At 42.0% G+C, this 22,433-nt stretch overlaps 1 protein-coding gene across 1 annotated transcript in view; it reads right to left on the bottom strand.

Moving 5' to 3' along the window:
- MMP24 (matrix metallopeptidase 24) overlaps positions 1 to 22,433 on the bottom strand; it is a gene marked incomplete at its 5' end in the record, with an annotated part of 172,809 nt that overhangs the window by 112,633 nt on the left and 37,743 nt on the right. Inside the window, one exon of the mRNA XM_086949070.1 lies at positions 8,194 to 8,498. Coding sequence (XP_086805196.1) covers positions 8,194 to 8,498 — 305 coding nt within the window. The remainder of the gene's footprint in view (positions 1 to 8,193; positions 8,499 to 22,433) is intronic.

A 22,433-nucleotide genomic window follows, 5' to 3' on the forward strand; every position in this document is an offset into this window, starting at 1 on the left:
GCACAACAATAATGTGACTAAACTTTGATGACAAAGATATTGCTCTGGAATACCATTAGTCAAATGCATTATACCTCTTTAGCCAAGCAATACCAAAAGGGATTTGTAAGATCAATGAGGTTTCTTGTATTGGCCTTAAACGCAATAGAGAACCATCTACTGTTCAAACAACTTAAGGGTCTTCTTTACTCTTTTTGGGGGTATTCTGCAGGCACTACTGTCTGAAAATACTGACAAGTTAATGACTTTTCCGTCTTCTCTTCTCAAAAAAATGTGTAAAAGGAATAGGTAGTTAGTGTTATTTATGTATAAATAATCCAATATAAGCGAACGCACTACTTTTTCCTCTGTTAATCTTTAGCCGATTGGACTCTTTCTAAATTCTTTGAAGGTTATTTTGCACAAGTTTGAACTATATGTTCAGCATTAACACAATCTAAACAGAAACCTTCCTTTTGCTTCTATTCCTTTTGACTCTCAGTTATAGGATCCTTCTTGATTCCATTTACTTAGGTTAATCTAGAGGCAAAATACTCGCTCAAACCTTCCACTGGCCGTACAAGGTAACTCTGGATGAATTAGAAACAATACTTGGGACTTCATCCTTTCTTTTCATCTCTCTTGTAATCTGTATTCAATTAACAAAAACTTGATCATAAGGCCAGAAAAAGCAGCAGAACATTGGAAACGTACCCACTCATCCCTAATCTCCTCTTTCAACTCTGTATGAAAGGAAATCATTTGAGTTCTGCCTAAGTAGTTATGGCTGACAAATGAGTCACATAAGACAATAAATTCTTTCCACTTAGCTGAAGATCCCAAAAAGGCTTCATCACCAGAATATCACAGGTCAAGCATCTACTTAAAGCTAGTAGAAAAGCATCATATTTTTCCAAACAGGAATCCAAGTTTGTTACCAGAGGGGTAGCCCAAGACAAAGCAGGTCTGATAAGGTACTCTAACCTTATACCATATTGATCAGACTATGCCGGGCAAAAAGCAAAGTGTAAAGTCAGATAGTTCAGAAATGTTCTTTACAAGATCCCCAGAGGAATGTGGGGCACAAGAATCGACTACTGTGTGTCTGAAGACCCAAAAATGAAGATCTTTTAACACACGATTCTCAAGCCTTACCTGTTTAACTCTTTTGCTTGATCCTGAGAAGGATCCATGGTGAGAGAGGATCTAGGAGTTGTCTACCGCACAATATTTCAAGGACTGTATGCAGTGACGGTCCGTTCAGATTCCTTCTTGTTTGCTCATAAATGGACAGCTCTTCCCATTAGCCACTGTACTACTCTGCACTGTATAACATAAGTGAAAAGTGTCAAGTGTCTCATTAAGAGGGCCCAGTTCTAAGAAAAAATACAAAAGTACAAAACTACTTTTGCATTCCGGTAATGCTTCAATGGAGATGCAGAATTATGTTGCTGTAGATAAGCCAGACACAAACTACCCCAGACATCAGGAAGAGAAAACTGCCAAGCTAGGGAATTCACGAGAAGAGCGGAATTCACGAGAAGAGCCCTTATGGAATTCAGCTGCAAGAAAAAAAATAAGGTAAACAAATGGAGAACCAGTGGTTAATGAACTCAATGAAAATAGGGAATTAATTCACTGTAAAGCGCCTTCTTCTCATGATTGTCTCCTGTATATATGACTCAAACAGGAAATTACATCACAGGAAAGACTTACAGTTCATTTTGCATTGGGAATAAGCATGGGCGAATTTTGCGAATCTCGCGTTCGCGAATTTTGCGGATTTGCGAACTCGCAATCCGCAAAATCCGCGAATTCTCGCGAATTTGCGGATTTTTTTTGTGTGTTCGCGCGGGTTTCTGCCAGTTCGCAAGGGTTTTGTACAATTTCGCAAACGCGAACTTACCTGTCGGGTCGCAAGTTTTGCGAACTTGTTGTTTCTACGTGTCCAGCCTGTTTGGGACACTCTTCTTCATCACTGCCACTCTCTGTCACCACTGCCACTCTCTGAATACTCATGCCACCCTCTGGCCCACCCATGCCACCCTCTGTTTCATCACAGCACCCTCTGGTTGTCCAGTCAGTGTACATTATTGTGGCAAAGCAAAGCACACCTTCCCTGCCTCAAGTGACCTGAATTAATTTGGGGCTGATTAATGTGCCACAGAATATTTTTTTAGCTGGCACCTGCTTCCTTAGTGCTTCCTGATTAGTGATCTTTTGCACTTGCTAAGTGCTTTCATTGTTGCAAAATTAGTTACAACACCTGCCCTGCCCCAACTGACAATAATGAATTAGGGGCTGATTAATGGATTTGAACTTCCAGCCTGGCTCCTGCTTGTCTCCCTTAGCTGTAATTCAGGACCTTTGTGGCATATGTGTAACTATTCTGAGGTTCAGAGCAGGGTCACATAATAGTTGCAACTGGCAACTGAACTCTGGAGGGGCCCCTCAGGAAGCACTACAGGAAATGGCTACTAATGATGAGCCTGAACTTTTGAACCTGGTAAGTAGTTTCAGTTTTGCTAAGATCGTATTTCTGCAATTTAGCGCTTATTCGCGGAGCGCGAAGTTGTACTGGGAAGCCGCGAACTCTCGCGAACAGTGCGAGCAAGCCATAAAATCCGCTGCTCGCGGATTTGCGGATTTTGCGGGAGATTCGCGAATCTCGCGGATTGCGAATTTACCGAAAATCCGCAAAATCCGCGAGCTAAACGGATTTTACGCCCATGCTTAATTGGGAACCTCCAGTGAAGTTTGATGGACAATCCTCCATCTTGGGAAAGATAGTTCATAGGCTTGACCCCGCCTCTTTCCTTACCATCATGATGTTGGCTGAACATGCAAAGAAGACTATGTTTGACCTCTTTTGCCAACTGCAAGACACCACAGCTCCAATTCCATCTAAACTGACTGTAGAGCACCTCTCTGGGCAATCCGGACGACAAACTGCAGCTCCAATTCCATCTAAACTGACTGTAGAGCACCTCTCTGGGAATCGTGACAACAAACCCATGAGTGTGTCAGACCGTGTGGATGCCCAGCCATGTGCTGGCTTCGGCATCCAGCATCTTCCATTCTGCGTATGTGGACATCCTTCGGTAAGCCATCAGCACAGATGTAATAATGACCAAGTGTATATTATTTTAACTCCATTTGTTTGCCCCATAATAACTCACATCTATGCTAAGTCACACAGAGTATACTCACAAAATATAAATTAAAACATGTCATTGTTTCACAGATGAAACAAAGATATCAGGCTTAAAAATATATACTTTGTGGCATTTTGGATGCTGGGTGCATTGTCCTATTTTTCCTCATATTCTGATCAAGGGCTCAACGAGGACTAAGTCCCTCCTTTTAACAGGGATGTTTCTTATTTCCTACTTGTATTGGTAAGTTTTCTATCCAGTTGACTATTTCAGAACACTGTGGAAGTTATGGATTTCACACGTTTACATGTAAAATACTTAAATACTTTTAGAATATGAATTCACCTAACCAGATGAGGGCAGTAAAAGAAGCAGTAACATTAGGTTGGTGCAGCTGGTTGGTACATGAGGCTATATAGATTTCCTTTGTGGTAATAGATATATTTTGTTAAAAGACAACTGTGTGTTTGTCATCATCGTAGCCTTATTCGATCATAAAAAAACTATATTGAAAGCAATAAAAACATACAAATATTAAACACATAAATTATATAAAGGAATCAAAAGACACTAGGGCGTGATCAGGCACGATGTCTGTGTGGAAGTGATCCAGATCGGCTCTGCCGCCACGTTGCGACTTTAAGTAGCTAATGAAGCACAGCTACATGGCTGCCCACGACAGAGGTGACCCCTAGCCCTGGGTTGTGGTCTGAAGGCGATTTCTGTCCCTGATGGTGAGAATGCATGGTGGATGGAAGATGATGGAAGGCGAGCCCGACGCCAACCAAGACGGCAATGCCAGAGTTTGGCTCTGGTAGAAGACGGCCTCTTGGCCCATTCCTGTGTTCCCAGCTCTATAACACAACCCGGAGGGGTAATTGAGCCCCCCTGGGGGAGGTAACTTACCGGATCCTGAAGTCACCCAGCAGAATTGCCTACCGGGGGAGCAACCTTGCCCGTGGCCCAGGGGGAGCGGCAACCCAATGCCATGGGGGCCGTGAGGTGATGAGTGGTAAGCCCTGACTAGAGCACAAGCGCCTATTGATGACAGAAGCGGGAGCCTACTGCTGAATTTCTCACCTCCCAAGGTAGGAGACAGCATGGATTGGCAGAGGGCGGTTTTGCCTGACTTTAACATGGCCATCCCTAGAGGCGGGGAACATCCTTTACAACGCGGATGTTACACCACAGTTCCCTTATGACGCAACCTTTACAATGCAAGTTGTAACAACGAATTGCGCTGGGGGGAGCTCCAGGATAGTAAATAGTTTAATTTACTATCCAACTCCTTCCCTACTATCCACGGGGACTGGAGTTGGAATAGTAAATTAAACTATTCACTATCACTATTTATTTTATTACCCCCCTTTCTTAGGTAATCAATCATGGGGATACAGGTGTTATGGAGATCCTAGGTCTAAAGGCCGTCACAGTTCGAGCTAGCTGCCCATACAGAAACCAATGATTGGGTGGAATCCAATGCTTCCGTTGTATCTCTTCAAACCCAAGGATATCATCCCCCTCCATGATGTCCCCTATGGTGTTTATTCCATGTTCTCTCCAGAACATGCAGTTCCTGTCTGTACCTAAGTGGGGAAACAGGCTAGAGTTCCAGAGGTGGAGGTGCTCATCCCCCTCCATGATGTCCCCTATGGTGTTTATTCCATGTTCTCTCCAGAACATGCAGTTCCTGTCTGTACCTAGGTGGGGAAACAGGCTAGAGTTCCAGAGGTGGAGGTGCGCATTAATGTTTGGTATATCCAACAACTTTTGAGTAGCTTTCCAGATCCCCCATGCCCCGTCCAAAATCTTATACCGGGCCTTCTTCTAATATCTGCGATCTACTTCGCATCCATAAGGGAGAGGTAGTTATCTGTGATGATCTTATCCACTGAGGCATTAATTCTTATCTCTAGATAAACTGCTAAGTCTAAATATCTGCTGTCTACCTTTCTGATGTTTTTGGTGCAGATTATTTGAGTCTTTCCCTCATTTAGCAGATATCCTAACTTACTTCCAAAATCCTTAGCCAGATCAGTCACAATGGGCATCGCCTGCTGTGGATCGATAGTCAGAACCGCCAGGTCGCCTTCGTATGCTAACAGTTTGTTTGAATACCCATTAAGCGTCACTGGATTAATCTGGGGGCACCCCAGGATTTTTTGAATCAGGGGGTCTATATATAACGCAAAGAGAATCGGAGAACAGGGGCAACCCTGTCGGGTCCCCCTTTTGATTACTATAGTATCCGACTCTCTCCCATTACTGACACCCGGGCTATCGGATCTTTATACATCGCTCTTAGAGCTCTAATAACCTTGGGTCCAAATCCCCTACCTACAAGGATGCCCCACAGATAGTCCCAAATCACGCGGTCAAAAGCTTTCTCCGCGTCGAGGAGGATCATGGTCATATTCCCCCCCCCCCCGCGGCAGCATGGGCATCGAATGAAGTAATAGCTCGACGAGTGTGGTCCGTGGTGCCTCGCCCAGGCACAAACCCATGCTGCCACGGAGAGACGAGATCGCCAATGATCCTCCCCAGTCTCTTAGCCCACCTTTTAGAATACAGTTTTGTATCCGCATTAATGAGAGATATTGGGCGATATGAGCCCGGGTTTTCCTTAGGTTTGTCCTTCTTGTGGAAGATAATAATATTAGTTTCCTTCCAGGACTCGGGTATTACCCCTGAACACAATATGCCATTAAAGAGGTCCAGCAATATTGGAACGATCTCAAACTCAATGCTTTTATACATTTCCAGGCGGATCCCGTCTAGACCTGCTGCCTTACCAGCGGCTAGCTCCCGTAAGGCACCTATAATCTCACTAATGGACAGGTCTCTATCCAGCTCTTCTCTAGATTGCTCGTCCAATCTTGGGCCTTTATCCCCGCTCTCCTCAATCTGCTGACTCTGACAATTCTCTTCATCATACAGTTTTTGATAAAAGTTTTTAAAGACCTGTACAATTTCCTTAGACTCTGTATGGTCTTTACCATCCTCCTGTATGCAGGATATTATATTTTTAGTTCTATCCTGTCTAATCCGGAGCGCCAGAGCTCTGCCTGCCTGTTCTCCTGTTTCATATAGTTTCGCTCTGGAAGACTGGTATTCTCCTATCGCCTTCTGTATGATCATTTTTTGAAGCTCTGCTTTAATAATCAACAGATTCCTTTGGCTCTCTGCCCCATCTATACCCCGTCCAATATCCCTTATATGTACTTCTTCAACCTTCGCTAGTTCCCCCATAAGTCTATCTAGCTCTACCCTATCCTCCTTCCTTAGTCTCGCCGAACAACTTATGGTTTCCCCCCCTTAAAGCCGCCTTAAAGGATTCCCAAACGCCATTCCTAGATGTACTATATCTGTTTGCATCAAAAAATTCCCCTGTCCACTTTTTGAGGTGTTTCACGAACCTTTGATCAGTTTTTAACCTCCTTTCAAAAGTCCACTTGCGTGTTTTTTCGCTGCTTTTTCTATTCTACAAGATAAAATAAGAGGATTATGATCCGAGATTACTCGTGGGATTTGTTTGATGCAAACTTTATTCAATTCAGACGTTGTAATGAAGAAGTAGTCTAATTTAGAATACCTTTGCAAGGGATTCGAGAAATATGTGAACCCAGGGTTCTGGGCTCCTTCTCCCCCATACGTCCTTTAGCCCATGTGAGCTCATTAGGGCGGTCAAGGCACGAAACACCCGTGGTTTCCGTCCTGAGTACGTATATAGATTATGCCAGTCAGTGGATATATTTAGATCACCACATACTATCATGGGAGTTGGCCAGCCGGCCAATTCTCCTTCAAGGATATCAAAAACATCAGGATCATCACAGTTTGGCCCGTATATTGAGAAGATTGTATACCCCACGCAAAGATCTACTATTGCCCATCTGCCCAGACTGTCAGTTTTGACCCGCTTAGCCCCCCTAAAGGATGGCTTTTCTTATATACTTTGGGAAAGGTGACACAACAACCTATGACGATTTGGTGCATGCTGCCGGAATCTGGGAGGGGAGAAGAGGTTTCCTGGAGGAAGAGGTGTACTACTCAGCACTGAAGAGTTGAAGGGAGCTGTGAGCAGCATGGGACAAAGCCCAATCTTCTCAATATTGAAAAAAAAAATATTTTTACATGTGCAACATAAAATGCACAGAAAAAAGTAAAACACAATAAGGTTTGGGTGGAATACTCATCACATGGACAATAAATAATTGATGACCAATCAAATAAATAACAGCAAATAATAACAAATCTAAACTTAGGCCCTCATTACAATTTGCGGGCAGACAGCCACCGACAAGCCTTTGGTGGCTGTCTGCCCACCATCCTGGGCATCAGACCGACCGCTGCATTACAATACAGCCAGTCGGACCGCAGACGTCGGGGCTAGGACCGTCGCCTCTGACAGGATCAATGATCCCATCAGGATGGTGACCAGATCCCTAACCCTACAATAGAGGCAGTGCCTGTGTAGGCACTGCCTCGGGGATCTAGATATCCCTTTCTGACTGCCTGTTCATGGCGGTCCACCGGCATCGAAAGGCAAATGGAAAGGACTTTGGGGGCCTCAAGCAGGGTCCCCATAGGTGATTGTTAAGTGGCCCTGGGGGCACATGTAGTGACCCCCACACATTCATGCACCGTGATGCCTGGCACGATGCATGGATGTGCACAAACTGCCTTTTTCTACTGCCGCTGCTGCACTTTTTCTGGGCCACAGAACAAGCCGTAGTAGAAAAGAACACTTTACAACCGTCTACACAGCGGTCCCATCATAATAGGGCACGTGGGACCTACACAATAGATGCTCTACCAACATAGATAAAAGGCTTGAATCAAACTGCACTTATGAGGGGTAGAATGAATATTGTAGGACAAGTTTGTTCTGAACCAGGCAGTAAGCCCAGTTTTAGTCCGACCAACTGCAGCAGAGGTAGCAGGAACGGAATAACAGGAAATACTGTTGAAGAAAACATCGGATATCTCTCAGGTTTCCCGTGTGTTTGTCATTTCTGTTACAGCAAATTGACATATTGAAATATTTTTAGGGACTTACCATCGTGATTTGAGTTTCCTAGTGTCCATGGTTCATCCGAATCAAAATGAGTGTCGCCACCAATCCCTGGTCCTGGGAAATATGCATGGGCCAAAAATCCACCTTCTCCATCAAAAGGGGAGCTATCTCCATGAAAACCAGATGCAAAAAATATCATGATGTCTGCTTCTTTCCTTTCACTCTTGATCTCATGATAGGGAACTTCTTCAAAAGTCAATGGAGTCACTTTCTGCCAAACATCGAATGCTTGTCGAATAGCTTTCCTTGTGTCAAACTCACCAACCTTGGGGGTAAAATTGTGTATGCTGTGGTAAATGGAAAACAAAACATAAGACACATATTATTTCAGTAACATCTGATTAATCAGACTATAAACTATGTAGCTAATCATCTATTAAACAACTAAAATCAATCTCACAAGCATGACACATTTTTGAAACAAAATGTACAGTGGGACACAGAAAACCATAGATCAAGAACAATATTTATTGTTCTTCTGCAAATAGAAGGAATAGAAGGAATTATTACTTAAAAATGTAGAATACTTCATTATTACAGCTTTACATCATCCTAGGACAGATTTGGCTGCTTCCATTTAACTTTACTGGAATAGATGCGGGATATCAACTGATAACCCTTATCTTTGCCGCCAGTTCTGCCACCACTGCCGGGACGCTGCTCACCCCCCTCTGGAGGCGCCTTCAAAAGCCGCAGAGGGTTACCTTTGCCGCTAGCTCTGCCACCACTGCCATTACTCTTAGGGGGAGCGGGACAGGAAAACAAGTCCCAGGCTCCTTCGCGGCAACCAGCCGTTATCGACGCTGCTAACACGTGCCAAAGGCACCTTGAAAAGCCGCAAAGGGCTCCCACAGCACGGGAAGACCTTACCATTAACGCCAGCTCTGCCACCACTGCCGGGACCCGTAGGGGGAGTGGGACAGGACCACATGTCCCAGGCTCCTTCGCGGCAACCAGCCGCCATCGACGCTGCTCACACGTGCCCGGAGGCACCTTCAAAAGCCGCAGAGGGCTTCCGCAGCACGGGACACAGGCAGGCCCATCTGCGCCCGTCAGCAACCAATAGAGACCAGACCGGGCTACCCCTCCGTCATGAAGAAGCCATTATTGGTAAGCAAAAACTCCCATGTACCTCAGACATTGTAAAGACTAAGGCAAAGATACCACCCAATTGCGCCTCTATTATCTCCTACTTAACTACAGCTGTAGGAGCTATAACTACCGCAATTCATAATGTGGAGGCCCAGTTGGGTTTGGGAACTGAGGTATTTGAGGTAACAGCGGCTGACATTGCCCCATCTGTTATACCGTGCCCCTAATTCCAGAACCCCAGTAGTGGTGGCCAGTGACCTTATTCGAGACAATGAAATTCCATCAACCTCCTATCCCAAGGCACAAATGGAGGGCAAGGGGAGCCCGGAATTGATAAGAGCCAGGGCATTGTTTGCAGTTCCTAGTAAAAAAAAGGAGGAAAAAAGGTCTAAAAGCAGGCCCTGTCACAAAGGAACTACCAATCCGGGAGGGGATTGAAGGCCATCGGACCACAGAGGAGCCACCACCTTCTAACCCCAACACAGCCACTGTGGACTCAATTTTGTTGCATTTGGACACTCTTGCTGGGTCACTCAAGGAGGACTTATTTAATTATTTCAAATCTGGGCTAGATTGTTTGACGGAAAGGCTATCCAGAGTAGAGACCAAATTGGGTAATTTGGGGGATACCAGTATTAGGGACGGGAGGCAGGACAATAATGAAATAAGTAATATATCTAATATGTCTAATAACGGTACTAATCTCCAACATACTCATAAGAGGACATTCAAAGTAGGAATGTCTCCTAATATCACACCCTCAGGGTCTATGAAACCCAAAGAGGCAACTTTGGGGATCAGGGATGGCACTAGAGAGGGGGTCTTGACTGCAACCCATTGGAGGACTAAAACCCCATGTCCGACAGGGCCTGATAAAACATTCATAGGAGAGCCTGCTAAACTAGGAAAACTGCATTTGCCACCATAGGCTACCCTGTTGGTAGCGGTTTTAATAGGGGTGCCCCCTCTCAAAAAGAACACCACAGAGACAACCGAGGAACTTATTCGTACGATTAAGTTCTGGTGCAAAACAATCTCTGAGGGGGGTACAGAGCTTCCTCACACGTCAAAATGGCCAGATGGGTGGGATGGGAAGGAAGTCGCCCTAAATCAGATGATGGTGATTGAATAGTCATTAACTTTGATCGGACAGATGTAGCAGGCTGACTCTATCAGGAGAGTTCTAATTGCAGCCCGGGGGAGATTACAGACTTATTTATTTATTTATTATAAAGTTTTGTATTGCGCGAACAAGACCCGTGGGTATCAGAGCGCTTAACATGAAAGAGGAAAAGGGTTAACATATATATAAACAGTTAGAGAGCAACCGCTGTGAGGTAGATGATATATATATTCGTAACACAAGTGACGTTAGCGTAAATAAATATGCTATGACTAAATTAATAACAAAAACATGTATATATAACAAATATGAGGTAGCTCGGTATAGGTTCATGAAAGATGCTGTTCTCCTGTTCAATCAAAATAACCATTACTAGTGGCCTTTAGGTTGTTCTCATATCATAAGATATGTATTCCATTATAGTATTGCCTATGCCTCCCTTTCTAATGGCGTACATGATCTGTACTAAGGCAGTAGTATATCAGAACCATGAACAGTGTTCTTCACTAAGTAATGTATCTATTTATCAGCAGGCTCTTCACTTCCCGCTTGAATGTTACCAGATTCTGGATCTTCCTGATGTTTGGAGGGAGTGAGTTCCATATTCTGGGGGCAGCTCCTGAGATGCCCTTGTTTGTTTTTTTACCCTCCAGTTATGAGGGAATGGGTCAGAGACCGGAAGGGACCGCAAAGACATATAGCAGGAGAATGGACCTATAAGTCTATTGCCATAACTAAGCACAATGATGGCCAACCCCTTCTCGTAAACACCATTGACCCACTCAAATGTTATCCAACTTCTGCTGCTGTAGCAGAAGAAAGGGCCAATGGGAGTAGGTTTAAAACTACAAATAGATTCGCCCCATTGAGCCAGCTAGATAGCAATGATTCACTCCTCTCTCATTCCCATTCGCAAAGGCAAGTTAAAGATAGTCATATGGACCATACTACCAAACCCATACAGGGGCAGGAGAATAACCCAGGGGAGCAAGCCAAGATACTAAGTTGGAACATAGCAGGACTAAAGAACAAGATGGACAATGAAAGGTGGAAAGGTTTCTTAAAAGAGTATGATGTGATTGGGCTTCAAGAGTCCTGGGAAACCGAAAATAAGTTCTGGCTGGACGGTTGCACAACCTATTTTGAGCCAGTATAGGGCGGTTTAATAATCCTAATCTCTTTAAAGGTTATAGCCAGCCACTGTAAATTGGACTCAGGTTCATTAAACTGCTTAGCTGTACAGATTATGCCTACTAACACACCCAACATTCGTATTGGTAATTTTTATAACTCATTTGACTAAATTGCTGCAAATGAACATATGGTCAGTCTGAATTGTTTCCTTGAGTATTATAATGTAAAGCAAGTTACCCCTTGTTCGGTTTTCGTTTTAGGAGATTTTAATGCACATTAATGCTCATTGAACTGTCATGTCACTGACAGTTTATACCCCGGTAATCATTCGGCGACACATTTTGAACACGCACAGCAAGGTGGATTCTTAGAGGGTACGCTAGGGGAATTTGGTTGATCATATCCTAACACCTCGCATGATAGCGATGACATTCCAACTTTTAAAGGAAGGGGAATAAATTCCACTATTGATTATATTTTTATTAATACTGCCTTGACACACCTGGTGATAGGTTATACCACTACGTGGTCACATTTTAGTGACCAGAACCCTATACACATTACACTGGCAGGGGACATTAAGAGCAACTCTAAATAAAATAGATGTGTCCCATCTAATTTAAAAACAAAAGACCAAGCCCGTAGACTTAAGTGGTGTAAGGTAGTGCCGGAGGATTTATAACGAGAACTTACTGAAAACTGTTGGAATGGAGATCAATTTCTGTCTAGACGATAATATAAGGGACAAAGAGATCCTCATAGCTTACGCTAAAATCTGTAACCAGGTGGCCTGTGATCTTAAACGTCCGTATAAGGAATTTCTGAATGAAGGGGAGAGATGGTTCGACCATAATTGTACAGTTGTCCACTAAAGGTTCCTGGTGGCCCTAAAACATAAACCACAAGATAAAAGTGAAATAGCAGCCCTTAGAAAAACCTATAAATTGGCCATAAACACATGCAAATCTGAGATTAAAAATGAGGCATGGAATGATCTTTTGTCCATAGACGTTATTAAAAATAGTGCTAAGTTCTGGGAAATTGTTAATAAACCATTTTCCAGGAAACTAAGGGTAGCCCTCTAGAATGTAACATACCATGAGCAGGAGTGGTTTAATCACTTTAAACCTATATATGGCGGCCAGGAGAACCAAGGACCCCCAGGTACATTGTTTGAGGTTGAGGTATATACCCTGATATTTATAGAAACAGAAGTCGCAGAGGCTATAAACCAAATGACAAGCAATAAGGCTCCTGGACCAGATGGTGTCCTGGCCGATCTTTATAAATCTAATGTGACATTATGGCCCAAACTTTTGGATCTCATTTTTAATATGGCCTGAAATTTGGCCTGCCTAGATCATGGCCTGAGTCAATTATAGTCCCAGTTTTTAAAAAGAGTAATAGAGGGGATCCAAGCTGCTACAGACCAATCTCACTTATAGATTCAGCAGTGAAGGTGCTAGGAAGAGTGGTACTCAGTAAACTTACTGATTGGTTAAACGAAACCAACACACTTTCAAATTTGCAATACAGTTTCAGGAAAGGGAGGGGGACCGCGGATTAGTGTTTGAATTTGCACCTACTAGTGGGGAAGTATACCATCGCCAAGAAGGGGACACTGAACTTGGCGTTCATGGATCTTTCCTCTGCCTTTGACCGGGTGAATAGGTCCAAGCTATGGGCAATATTAATTAAATTACACGTGGAAAAGAACATTGTTTACTTCCTTGCTGATCTGTATAGGAATCAGACAGCCCCAGTGAGATTTGATCAAAGGGGCAATTGTAACCAGGGAATACGCATTATAAATGGAGTAAGGCAGGGATGCATTTTAGCCCCCCTACTTTTTAACTTATACATCAACAACCTGGACTCAGTCTTAGGGGAAGCCAGAAAAGACATTCCACTTGTGGGGGAATGGTTGATCACAGCTCTCCTATATGCGGAATATGCCGCCTTATTAGCTAGAACTGTGCTTGACTTACGGTGTCTTTTAAACTCCTTTGCAGTTTTTATGAGATCTCTGGACTTAGTTGTAAACTTTTCAAAATATCATACAATGAAAATTGCCTGCAAGCCCAGATGGCCTAAAACTCTTCCTTGCGAAGGAAACAAGATCACTAAGGTTACTACGTTTACAATAGGGTACATGGGCCCGCAAATGAATGCAAAAATAAATAGAATGGCCAGATCCACATTAGCGGTCCTTGGCTTTGCACATAGGCTAGGGGCTAAACCAATATGCGCACTGTTAAATATATACAGAGCTAAATGCATTGCTATCTCAAATTATGGCTCTGCTATATGGGGATATAAAAAAGCTAAGGATCTTCAAAAAGTTGAAAATACATTTCTAAGAAATCTGCTATCGGTGCCACAATCAACACCATCATACATTGTTCATCAGGAAACTGGCGTAGGTTTTCTGGCAGACCTAATTTGAATGGCACCTCTACTCAAATGGATAGCAACTTGGATAAACCCTGAACTTGAAATGAATTGCGAATAAACCCTGAACTTGAAATGAATCGCGAATTCATGTGTGACTGTACGAGCAAGTAGTATCCCCTGGTTGAGCTATGTGAAAAGGCTTGCAGTGCAATTAGGGCGGCCTGAAATATTTAACCCCCCATATAATCAAATGAAGGGAGATATGTTGTGGATTAAGACATCTTACCAATATATGGCACTTATGGAAAGAGAGGCCAGGGAACTGGTAAAACCAAAGGTACGTGCCCATCAATTACTAAAAAACCTCCTGGGCAATTGAACCCTATTTTAATGTAGTAACCAATCCGAATCATCATTTCCTTTTAGTAAGCTTTAGGCTGAATAAGTTACATGTTTTACTTGCTGAACCTCAGGGATGGAGAAGGTAGGAGGACTTGGGTGCTTACATGTGACAATTTCTCCACCCAGGACACATTGCACTTTGTCCTGTTTTGCAAGCATTTTTTTCACAGTTGGAAACGTTTTCTTTTTCCAATTTTAAAGGGCAAAGGATTCTTACAGGCGAAACCAGCAAGAGAGTGACTCCCATAATCTAGAATATAGGAATGATATTTTTATAATCAATTTTAAAGATGTACTTGATTAATTGTGTGTTTACCTTGATTAGAAAGTTTGTGTACTATTTTTGATGTAAGCCTATGTCATATTACTGTTTTAAAACCTTTTTAATTTGTAGAATGCTTTTAATTAACCAAATAAAGTGTTTTTAACTGACGGACAACTGATAAAAAAGATGACTTGGTTGACTAGAAATATGTGAATTGTGTAATAACGTGGTATGTATACTCCAAAGGTTTCCAAGTTACTCAACAGTATTGTGTACCCCAATGTATCCATTACTCAATAGTGTACATAATTCTTTCTTTGATTGATTTTCTTTAAATCATCCCAAAATGCCACAAGTGAGACTATTTAATAACCTCCGAAGCTAACAAGGGTTAGACAGATAGTTTGTAAAATGAGTCTTATTGGGTACACACAGGGCACTTTTTCTGCCCTAGGAAATTCAGATATTTAAAAAATGTACCTGAGTTTAATAAATGGTTTAAGTGATCAGGACTGAGAACAAAATCCTAAAATGTAAAAGCAAGAAAGGTATGCAAAACTCGATTTTACCTTTTTCATCCACATTTTTAAAAGAGGCATATTTTTAATTTTACAAATTAACAAAAGAATCTGGGTAGAAACGCAGTTCAATTTGATTGCCAAAACCTAAGACCTAAGACTAGAAAAATGTCAGCATACAGTGCTATGCATCAGAACAAGTCAAGAAAAGGAGAGAGTTTTTTTCCACCCTCATTATCTGTTACTATTTTCCATCTTATCCGCTTTCTTATTTCCCTGTGGTCTTATTTCCGTGTTTTTGTTTTGCCTTTTCCTCTCATGCAAAATGGTGTATTTTATTTTATTATTTTCTCACATCTGAGTCTCTGGAATCCACTGTGTGCTTTCTTTTTCAAATAAAATTGTATTATTGTTGCAATTCCTAAAGTTGCAGGTGTTGTAAGAATGTGCTTCCTGTTTTTTCTCTACTGGCTTACCCCAGGGATTTGATTCCACATATGTTTTGTTGTGTAATGTTAATATCACTTGTAGAGTGCACTGTCACCTCAAGGTCACAAGATGTGTTGGGTAACATTTGTAAACTTGATCTGTTTTTACTGTACTTTTACTAACCGTCTATTTAACATGTATAGGCATGTCCTTTGTCAAAGTAAAATCCTTAACTATGTATCCTCTAATTAGGTGAAAAACCAAAATGATACAGTCCAAAAAATACAACCTTTAGTCTTCCCATCATTACTTTAGGAGATTAGATGTAGCATGTCCCAAACTGGGCCCAGTAAATGTTTATGAGGCAATATATCACATCTAATAGTTTTTTATATCACTTATGCATTATCTCATGAGCTTTAAGTGCCTTTCCTTGTAGGGAATTCACTGATTATTGTTGTGATTGTGAAGAGGGATTCCACAGAAACTAGCTTCTTTCAAAATTAGTTGTGTTCAGGTAAAATAACTCGAATTGCAGTAGCCAAATTCCACAAAAAGCAAATCAATGGTTGGTGGTGATGTTTCACATTCAATAATCAGCAGGAGACCATGTCTTTGTTACAAACTAAAGACTGGTTTTGCAGCAATTCTAAAATACTATGATAGATTCCGGTTGACGAAAAATCATGGCGCCCTTCATTTTATTTCCTTGCCTCACTCGGTTCGGTTCGGTTCAAAATCTTTATTCGATTCATACAACGAATCATAAAAGTACAAAGTTAAAAACATAGTACACAATTAAAATGAACCACTATAATTATACATTTAGAAAAGGGGATAAAAAATTATTTTTAAATAACCATTTGTCATTTGTCAGAACATAGAAAACAATTGATAGTGGGACCCACATTTGTCCCCCAATATGTTAGCAAGTAATTATACACACAATGATAATTGTAAATTGGGAGGCCATCATACAGCATATAGACAAATTCTCATGGCAGAATACAGGTCTATGGCTAAGTTATTCATAGCGTTTCCTAATCTGAAATGATACTCTTATGAAGTTTAACATGGCACAACAAACTTCAACAGAAGATAGCGATAACAGGTAGTCATAACCTTCTTTATAAGTACATGGTTGCCGCCCCTTCAGGATGGGTTTAATGAATCTAATCCTTGGCTCCTGATAAAGAGAACAGAAGAGGACAAGATGTATGGTACTTTGGTTAACTCTGTTATTGCAAGGACAAGGGGGCAGCCTCTCACACCATCCTCCTTGTTTGGGAAAGGCATACAAAAAATGAAGGATATCTAGCCTAAACCTTGTGAGATAGAACCGCCAAATAAAACTGATGCTGAGGCTTGACATAAACAGTTACTTCACCCAGACATGGTGTGTTTAAAGATTTCCAATAACTTGCTTTTATTTGGGCTTTTATGTTCCCCTGAATTTTTTTAGGGTTATCATAAATGTGACCCAAACCTATCTTGTGAAACATATTGCTGACATATGACAACCAAGGGATCTGCTTTGCATTATCTAGGGTCATACAGTCTTGAAGGATTTCTTTTGTGAGCTGCAGCTCTTCGGATAACCATATTTTGCCCCACAATAATAGGGGCGACAGACAAACAATGTCAGTCACATTGGTCATTCCCATTTCACTGTGGCAGAAACTATTTGACGAGCTGGATGGGATCGATAAAACCCGCTTTAGGAATGTATTTTCCATCACCTGTATTACAGCTGGGTTTTCAGTCCCCCATACCGCCGCCCCATAAGTGGCCACAGATAAACATTTTGATATATAGAGGGTTTTGAGGTGCGCTACGGGTTTTTGGCCCAGCTTACTACAAAAACGGAAAAGGCCCTCTATGGACCGACTTGCACTCTGAACTCGTGCCTTCATTAATGGGGCCCAACGTAGTTTATTATTGAACAGATTTCCGAGGTAATTAAAATTGTCCACCTTTTCAATGGTAAGGTTATTCACTACAAATTTCCTGGTTTTCGACCCTTTTGGATCACAGCCCATTACAAAGGATTTTGTAAAATTAACCTTCAGGTCAAGGTCCAGCATAAATGTATTAAAAGCGTCTAAACACACCTGCATACTATTTCCTGTGAGCGTCATTAATACAGTGTCATCTGCATAAGAAAGCATAGGAATGCTCTTACCATTTACCTTCGGGAAATCGCAACAGTGGTCCAGCAAATACTTTTCTAATCCGTTTGTGTATACTAAAAACAAGAAAGGTGCCAAAATACATCCTTGGCGCACCCCCTCAGTTGATGGAATGGAATTTGTCATTTCACCTCCAGGTCCAAACCTTATGGACACGGTTGTGGCTGCGTGTAGTCTACGAAGTAGAGTGACCAGGGAATCCTCAAAACCCATGTCATTCATCATCTGCCATAGCTTTGCCTCACTCAATGGTTTGTGTTTGAAGAAAAGGCTATTAATAAAACATGTATGTAAAATCGTCAATGAAAATGCTGGAATATTTGAAGGTTGCCTAGATAATAATTGTAAGAAACCAATGTGTTTAAACAAAATATTAACCAGTTACAACAGATTCTTGAACTGGCCATTGTTGAAAAAGAGCTGAATATTTTTGTTTGACCAGATTTCTATTGATCGTATTGCTAAATCGGTTTGCACTTTATGTTCAGAGTTTGGTTTCAAGCCAACCTAAAAATTGGAAGTTAATAAATGCACGAGTCAATGAAGAGTAAGCAAAAAGTATCCATTACCCAGATTCAAAAGTAAGTTGAGATTCAACTACAGAAGACATTGGAATCGTCTTTGAAAATATATTTTGTAACAGCCTTAATAGAAGAAATGTACTCTTCTTTTTAACAAATGGATCTTTATGGACTCCATTAAGATTGATTACTGCTGCCTTGAGAGAATCATTAAGTTAGTACTGTGGTTCGCATGATAAGACACCAACTCAGAAGACTTTTCATTGATATTTAAAGGGTTTCGGCTTTAAGTTTTGGAGACTTCTCTGAAAAACAGTAGTGCTAAAGATAGATCCTCAAAATCATTCATATTCAGGAACTGGCACCTCAATAGGCATCTAGAAGACTGAAATTGAAAGCAAGACATTCTAATATCAGTAGTAAGAATATTCTGTTTTAATCATTTGCTTGCATGTTTGGGGTTTACAATCATGCTCACATGGTTTTGCAGAGGTTATTTTTTGTGGTCATCTCTCATGTGATCTTCAGTTTCTACATATTGATTGCCTCCATAATTAGGTTATTCGATTTGATGAAAGATAATTTTTCTGTTGTCTCCTAAACTGGTTCAAATCCCACTTACAATTATGTGTGACAAGATTTGTCTTTCGTTCTGAGTTTGAGTTGAAAAAAGCCAGAGAGGAATCTTGTTTAGTGTGCTAGTAATCACTGGAGCATGTTGATAGTGTGTTCCCATTATCAGGAAGAGTAGCCTCCCAAAAGGATTCTCCCTTGCACACATTCAGCCCACAGGGCTTGATCACATGTAGTGGTCCAACACTCTACGAAGAGTCTCAGTTAAGAGATCTATCTCTGTCTAGAATACTATTAAGGTGAACTTGGTTTTAGATGAGGCTACCTTAAGGACCCATCGTCAATCCCTGTGGAAACGTCCCTGGCATAAACTGGACGCAACCACTTTTCAATCCACTCTTATTGCCTCCCGCTCAGTCTGGCCTCCTGACCCAGAGGCAGCTGACAAAGCATTTAGGGGCTGGGTCAATAAATCCCTTGATCAGTGCATCCCACATACATTGTCAGAGTCCAGGAGTGCTCAAACTCACACCTGGTACAATGAGGCCCTCCGGGGAGAAAGGAAAAAATGTAAAATCTTAGAGCGGGCCTGGAGGCAGTCATATGACGATACTGCTAAACACACATATAGGAATGCCATAAAAATGTATCACAACTTAGTTCAAAAAACGAAAGCCTCGTTTTTTGCAGCATCTATTGTTTCCAGCTCCAATCCCACCAAAACCATCTTTTCCATTTGAAAAGATATGTTGCAACCTCCTACAGGAGCCAGTGACCCAATTTCCTTCAACTCCCAATGTGACTCACTGGCTAAATTTTTTATTAATAAGGTTGATCCTATCTATAGCGCCCTAGATGCAAGGCAATGCCCATTTAAATCCGTGGCAATTTGCACTCCATGTGCAGCCTCTCACCACCTAGAAATTCTGCCACCTGTGTCCTATGAAGACTTAGCCATTTTAACAGCAAAAGTCAAATCAGGTTCCCCGAATGACCCAGTAAAACCTGACATCTTTAGAAAATTTTACAATTACCTGTTGATGGAGGGTAGGACTTCATCAACACCTCCCTTCAATCTGCAGTGATTCCTAAATCTTGGAAATACGCTAAGGTTGTTCCGCTACTCAAAAAACCCTCTCTTGATTCATCCTTATCACAGAATTTTAGATCTATATCTCTGCTTCCATATCTGGCTAAGATTATGGAATCTCATGTCAACACCATCATGGCTAACTATCTAGAATCTAATTCGATTCTGGACAGTTCTCAAAATGGGTTCCGCCCCAGACATAGTAGGGAATCAGCACTCTTGGCAGTTACAGAGCAGCTCTGGACAGCACTTAGACAAGGGTAGTACGTCAGCACTATTTCTACTCAATCTTAGTTCTGCCTTTGATACGGTCTCCCATAAAACGGCATTTCTCTCGGAATGCTCCTTCCAGGTTCATGCCCCCCTTACCTATCCAGTATCTACCCTCTACGGTGCAGTGTTCCCCAGGGCTCTGCGCTGAGCCCTACGCTGTTCAACGTACATGTCCGCCATTTGGCTCTGTTAGCCAAAGAACGTACTTGCTTTGGTCTCCTGCGCAGCCTTAAACACATTTTTTTTTTTTTACGCCGCTACCCGCCAACTAATAGTGCAGTCCGTGGTCTTGTCGCGTTTAGATTATTGCAATGGTCTTTTGCTGGGCACTAATAAAACGGTCAGCAGCCCGCATTCTTTTTGCAGTACCCAGGATATGTCGTACTACTAGCCTTCTACACAGTCTCCATTGGCTACCCAAAAGGCAAAGAATTCAATTTAAAACCTTATGCACCACTCATAAGATTCTACACGTACAGAGTCCCCAAATCTCGCAGGAGCACTGTACAGCCTTTGTTCCTAGGCGTGCACTTCGCTCTGCTGACCTCCATCTGCTGTGCACTCCACGAGTCCGTCGCTGCAGAGCTGGGGGCCGCTCTTTTAAATCTCAGGCTCCAGCACTGTGGAATTCCATCCCTCTGTCTGCTCGCAATAGTTGCGATCACTGGACATTCAGGGGGCTGATAAAAACTTGGCTTTTCACATCCATTTAGCTGCACTTTTGCCTGTCTTCCGCTCTGCAAGGCTGGGACGCCCTGTTGCTGGGGCAGCCAGGCGCGGTATAAATCCACATAACATAACAGCAAGAGAACAATAAATCATGCTCTGCATTACCTACTGGGATCCAGTAGTCTGCAAACCGTCTACAAACCCAGAAACTCTGCTAGCCTTGCCACTACTGTTCTTTGGACAGAGGAAGAATTAGAGAGACTTTCCAGCGGGTTCTGTGACCTGGCAGTGCGGCTTGAGAAATGTTCCCATTGCTATGCGCACACTATGATGGAAAACACAACGATCCACTTACAATCTGGGCAGCCCAGAGAATATAGAATACTGGTGGTTTCCAAAGTGAGAGAGGGGGACTCATTTTAGGAAGGATGGTAAAGTCATTGGTGCGAGGCTCTAGCCAGAATACTGCTGACTCGTCCACATTAACCACTTCTATGCTGTTGACGGCCCCCGTCCATCAAGAACCCGCCCACTTATTAAAAGCGCCGCACAGGCGCAGAATAGCGGTCGCGCCCAAGGGGTTAAAAGGTACTCTCAAAAGGTATACATCCCAACTCACAAACACATTTTCGATTGTAAACATAGGTTTACGACTGGAAACGCCTGTGAGTAATTCACAGAAGGATTGCGGATGAGTACAAATTCTTTCACTGTATTATAATTCTGTCCCATAAATGTGTAGAATTAAACAGTAGAAAACTCCAAATAAGGGGCGAGAGCTGGGCTGAACATGGCATTGTTCACTTGAAAGTTTGTGTGTGTTCACAAATTCCGATCTGAACCTCAGCCAGTCTGGAAATTGTCAAAAATTAAGCAAAATAAACTGGAGTAAGTCCCCATATAAAGTGGGAAGATGAAAGGATCATGTCCATACATGGGGGAGATGTAGGGAAGTGGAATCCCCACAGGGAAAAATGTTTTCCCTGTGGAGATAAAAAATACAAAAGAAGAAACATGTGCATTTGCAAATCGAGCTTCATTTCCCAGTGTGTAATTGTTTACTATCTAATATTACAATTACATATTGCGGAAATAGGAACCGGGGAATTTATATCACATAAGGATCTCAGTGGTCTGCACGATAAAATGCAACGAGCGTAGGTTTTTACGTATTTTACTGGGAATGTTTTTGAATTACAATTTGTCGAAAAAGTGCACTAAAAGTGGATATGAAATCTTCAAGCAGACTGTTTGTATGATTGGGACCCAGAGTGTATTGTGCCATTAGTGTATACAAGTTTAGTTTGTATTTGCACGAAAAAATGTTTCCGAAAGGCCCAAATTAAAAATTTTGCAATTTTAGAACGCTAAATATTTAATTGTGAAATAATAACATGTAACAATGTGAAAAAAAGGACATACCACAACCCACTGTAGACATGTTTAGCTTACTCATTACACTAATTTGCAATGTATTCAATTTAACATATTTACTGTGAGAAAATACTAAGCAATGTTGAACTTCATTTTGGGCGGATATTCCAACGCCC

The sequence above is a fragment of the Lissotriton vulgaris genome, unplaced genomic scaffold (assembly GCF_964263255.1).
Source record: "Lissotriton vulgaris unplaced genomic scaffold, aLisVul1.2 SCAFFOLD_1397, whole genome shotgun sequence".
Taxonomy (NCBI): Eukaryota; Metazoa; Chordata; class Amphibia; order Caudata; family Salamandridae; genus Lissotriton; species Lissotriton vulgaris.